This window comes from Notolepis coatsorum, assembly GCF_963971535.1.
Source record: "Notolepis coatsorum genome assembly, chromosome: 11".
Classification (NCBI taxonomy): domain Eukaryota; kingdom Metazoa; phylum Chordata; class Actinopteri; order Aulopiformes; family Paralepididae; genus Notolepis; species Notolepis coatsorum.
In genome coordinates this window covers 11,733,377-11,738,448 of record NC_140175.1, presented here as the reverse complement: position 1 = coordinate 11,738,448, position 5,072 = coordinate 11,733,377, and the positions used below count along the sequence as shown (strand labels likewise).

The window sequence follows — 5,072 nt, the reverse complement described above, 5'->3', positions numbered from 1 at the left end:
ACCCTGAAACACAGCAATACTATGATGATGGTTTGTTTTAATGTTAAGATAGAAAGTTGGTGCTTTAAGCAAGATCGGCCTGCTCAAGACTATACTGAGACACACTTTTCTGATAACCCTAACCACACTGTTACCTTTATGAATTGAAAATGGGGGACCCTGATGTAAACAAGACAAACGTCTTTTTCAGGTCTGCATCCCCTTAACAATTGTATGTATTGAGCCGTACTGTATTGTACCCATTCTGCAATCTGTTAAATAAAGTTTTCATTCATTCATTCATTCATTCATTCATTCATTCATTCATTCATTCATTCATTCATTTCATTCACCTTAAACTAACCATAACCCTAACCATAACCCTAACCACACTGTTACCTTAAACTAACCTTAAACGAACCCTAACCTTAACCTTAACCCTAACTTTCTATCTTAACATTAAAACGAACCATCATCATAGTATTGCTGTGTTAGTATCAGGGTGTCTGTCTTGGTCTAGTAGTTAGAGCACTCACCCCCCACTCCACAAGCATCGTCGGTTCGACATTATATACCCTTATTCCTGTGGTTGTTTAAGTACTTTGTTTATATTTCCCGCCGAGACCGTGTCACGAGAGAGGAGGCGGAGCGGCAGGCTGACGGGAGGGAGGGATGGAGGGAGAGAGAGAGAGAGGAGGCGGAGCGGCAGGCCGACGGGAATCTGAGACACAGGAAGAGTTTGACACAGAGAACGTGTTTCACAGAGTCAGTGGATGTGGTACGTTTATAGCTGGAGCTCCCGGCTTCATGTCCTCAGTGAGGGAGGGAGGGAGGGAGGGAGGGAGGGAGGGAGAGGGAGAGAGGGAGAGAGTGAGAGGGAGAGAGGGAGAGAGAGAGGGAGGGAGAGAGAGAGAGAGAGAGAGAGATAGTGAGAGAGAGAGGGACGGACAGGGGAGGGAGAGAGAGAGGAGGGGTAGAGAGAGAGGAGGGCGTAGAGAGAGGGAGAGAGAGAGAGGGACACAGAGAGAGGGACACAGAGAGAGGGAGAGAGAGAGAGGGACACAGAGAGAGGGAGACAGAGAGAAGGAGGCAGAGAGACAGAGAGAGAGGGAGAGGACACAGAGAGAGAGAGAGAGAGAGAGAGAGAGAGAGGGAGAGGACACAGAGAGAGGGAGACAGAGAGAAGGAGGCAGAGAGGGAGAGGACACAGAGAGAGGGTAGACAGAGAGAGAGAGAGAGAGAGAGGGAGAGGACACAGAGAGAGGGTAGACAGAGAGAGAGAGAGAGAGAGAGGGAGAGGGAGAGGAAATGCCTTTGTGATGCCCAGGATTTCCCTCACATTAGCCGTCGCTCGCCCAGACATCAAAGACTGGCTGTAAAAGCACAGAGAATATTATGAGACCCATAGAGAATCAAGAAGTGTGGCCATCCCCCCCCCCCCCGTCATCACGTTGAAAAGGAAACCAATATGTCTATACTAATATCTACTAGGCTACTATGTCTATACTACCTACTATACACTCAAGACTGTAGCACTCAAGTTCAACACTGCCAGAGTTGTACCCTTCCCTTCCCGCCGACTTGTTGTACAGAAACCCCGTAAGTCGCTTTGGATAAAAGCATTCAGCTAATTGACTGAATGACCAAATGTAAACACAAACGTCAGCCTGCTTGTGCAGCAGACCGGTCGTGGGGCAGCTGCACCTGGCTGGCGAGGGTTAATAAGCGTGTGTGTGCAGTTTTCTATGAAAACAGACCTTTAAAGGTCACAGGGGGGGGGGGGGGGGAAGTGAGGAGTGCTGCCAAGTCCCATTTCATTTCACGTGCCCCTCGCTCGGCCTCTGCTGGCGGGACGCTGGCGGGGCGCCGCGGCAGTAAAAACACCAGACGGCGTGCTGCTGAGTCATCCGGTGCTACCGGCACGCGGCAAGCGGCGCACCGAACCAAACCAAGCAAGAGGAGGGGATCTGCGAAATGAATTGACTGGATGTTCTGGGTTGTTGTATCGAGCTTACAGCCGTGAATCATCATGTCACGCCTTTTGTTGTCATAAGTTATAGTTCGCTGGCAGTGGGTGGGTAGAGGTACACAGTTCCTTTTACTTAAGTGAAAGTAGAAATACTCAGATAAATGAGTACTCTCTGGTAAAGGTCCTCCATTCAAATTCTACTTAAGTACATTCAAGTGTCTAAAGTAAAAGTTATGCATTCTGCATGGCGTTTGTGCATGTGTTTTGCTCACGTAAAGTAGCTCGAAATAACAAAAAAGTAAGTGCAGTACTTGAGTAAAAAAATATATGTAGTTACTTTCCACCACTGATTTCTGATTATTACATCTAGCTTTACGGCTGTGAATCACGTCTCGCTTTTGTCATAAGTTATAGTTCTCTGGCCTGTTTCCTGGAGTTTGTCTTTCGGCTGATAGGGCCGGATGTCACTCAGCGCGTCCTCTGGTTGTCCGTCGTCTTGACGGTGCAGTTTCTTTCCTCTCTATCTGCTCACGTCTTCTCCTCCTCGTCTGGGAACAGTCCTCTCTTTCTGCAGCCGGTTATCATTTTCTCAGTATTTAGCCAGTGCTGGAATGAATCATGGCTAATCAGAATCAGCTTCCATCCACATTCTCTCACAGTATTATATCATCCAGGGAGCTGAAAACAAATTCCCAGAAGATGTTCATAATATGATTCATATTAATGCTCTATTGTTGTGACACATTGCTCTAATCGAGTCTGTAGCTCCCGGTGGGAGGTGCATGTTGAATACACAGAATAGCCAGGAGAAGTCTCTTCTCATACCGATACTGAAATGCATGAGACTACTAGGGCTGACCTTCGAATTTTTTTTTGGAATTCGAAGCTTCGGGGCCGAGATTCGATTTTAATTCGAAGCTTCAATTTTTTTTTTAAATGTACAAATATAATTATTTTTTTTTAATGTTGTGGGACTTGTACAGCACTTTGTTCAACTTTGTCAGTGCTGTAAATTTAAACCTTTTTAAATCTTAGACAAACGAAACACACTTTGCTTCCATGAAATATTGTAAGCCGTCATTTGAGGCTTTATAAAAGCAGCACAATGAACACAAATCTGTCAGTGCCGAGTCCGACCTCATCTTAAATAACAAACAGCACTCGTCTTAAATAACAAACAGCATTGCTTGTTGTAGTTAACAAAGAGAGGCAGAGTTGATTTTGCAACAACATTTTTTTTTAATTTATTTCTTTTTTATAATCAAATTTTATTTTCATATTCGAATCCCATGCCCATCGAACGAAGCTTCGAAGTATTTAAGACAGCCCTAGAGACTACTGGACAGTTCATCGCAGCTCATCACTGCCATGCCTCTGCACAGTACTGCACTGTAGCACCTTATGGCACCTAACTCTTTTAATAATTTAATCAGTGAATCTATTGGTCTCATTGAATTAAATCAGTTTTACTGAATTAGACTAGGTTTCTTGTTTTGGATTAGTTTGCTACTGAATCAATTCACTGTTTTTAATTGACCTTTTTTATTGAATGATTAGTTTCTACTGGATTTGTATTGAATCAGTTTGTATGTCTGTCGTGAGGATCAGTATTTTATTTATTTGTTTAGTGTATATCTAGCATCAAATAGCTGTAACTGAGACCTGAGTACTGTATCTCCATGTCAATAGAAAAATGACAATAAACGTAACTTTGACTTTGACTTTGATGCTGGTATCATTCAGGCCAACACCAGGCTACAGCTGGGCAGCGGTATCGATACCAAAACCAATGGATCGGTGTCCTCTGCCCCCTCACCTACCTCCCCCCCTCCTTCTCCCCCTTCTTTCTCTCTCTCTCTCTCTCTCTCTCTCTCTCTCTCTCTCTCCCTCTGGTTTTCACTCTCCCCTTCTCTTTTCCCCTCTCTCTCTCTTTCCTTCTCTCTCCCTTATTTATTGTTGTCCTATTGTTATACTATTGCTACTGTCATTTTGTATTTGATTTACTTATAAGTTATATGCATGTACATAACCAATTGTTTTTGGTGCAAAGCGTTCAGCTAAATGACTAAATGTAAATGTAAACGAGCCCGACCCATACTGGACCTTTGCGGTTGGTGCTGATAATAATAATAACAATAATAATAATAATAATAATAATAATAATAATAATAATAATAATAATAATAATAATAATAATAATAATAATAATAATAATAATAATAATAATAATAATAATAATAATACAAATATTAATTCATTCCTAATGTCTATTTTATGTCCATTATGTCTACATTACTGCTGTGACGCACTTTGGGCTGCAATTCTTGTATGAAAGGTGCTTTACAAATAAAGTGTATTATTATTATTATCATTATTAATATGTGTATTTGACTATATTTCAGGCTGTACTCTGTATCTGTACTTAAATTAGTACTCAGAGAATCTGTATGGCAGGGAACAGGTGGTATCGGGGCGAGCCTAAAAAGGGACATGTTGTCAAGTCAAGTCAAGTAAATTTTATTTGTATAGCACATTTCCAGGCAGCGGCAGCTGGCACCAAAGTGCTTCACAGGCAGGTTGAACAAAAATAATATGATGCAAGATATAAGATTAAAAACACAGTAAAGCAATGAAAGTAATAAAAACAGGTAGGACACAGTAAAACAAAGAGGATAGAAGGGCCAGGGGTCTAGTGGTGATTAAGTGGGGGGGAAGGCCAAGGAGAACCGGTAGGTTTTTAAAAGTGATTTAAAAGCCTGCACGGTCTGGGCGGCCCGTACGCTGAGGGGGAGGCTGTTCCACAGTCTAGGCGCTGCGCTGGAGAAAGCTCTGTCTCCCCTAGTCTTGAGCCTGGTTCTAAGGCACCACCAATAGCAGCTGGTCAGCTGATCTGAGGGATCGGTGGGGAGTGAGGCGGTGCAGGAGCTCGGATAGATAGGGATGAGCCGTGCCATTTAGTGATTTAAAAACATTTAGGGCTAATTTGTGTTGTTGTTGTTCCACAGTAAAGGGACATTCCGTCCAGTCCGGTGAGGTCCAGAGCCAGTCCGCTCCATGCGTCACGGTTCCCTCCGTTTCCATGATCGACGGCGGGGAGGAGGAGGCCCTCCGCGCGGGCGGCTCA

The 5,072-nt window shown here is 43.6% G+C and overlaps 1 protein-coding gene across 1 annotated transcript in view; it reads left to right on the top strand.

Moving 5' to 3' along the window:
* arhgef28a (Rho guanine nucleotide exchange factor (GEF) 28a) overlaps positions 1-5,072 on the top strand; it is a gene marked incomplete at its 3' end in the record, with an annotated part of 121,132 nt that overhangs the window by 84,850 nt on the left and 31,210 nt on the right. Inside the window, exons 9-10 of the mRNA XM_084324183.1 lie at positions 3,638-3,719; positions 4,954-5,072. The exon at positions 4,954-5,072 is cut by the window's right edge and continues 15 nt beyond it. Of these exons, the coding sequence (XP_084180309.1) occupies positions 3,638-3,719; positions 4,954-5,072 (201 nt within the window). The remainder of the gene's footprint in view (positions 1-3,637; positions 3,720-4,953) is intronic.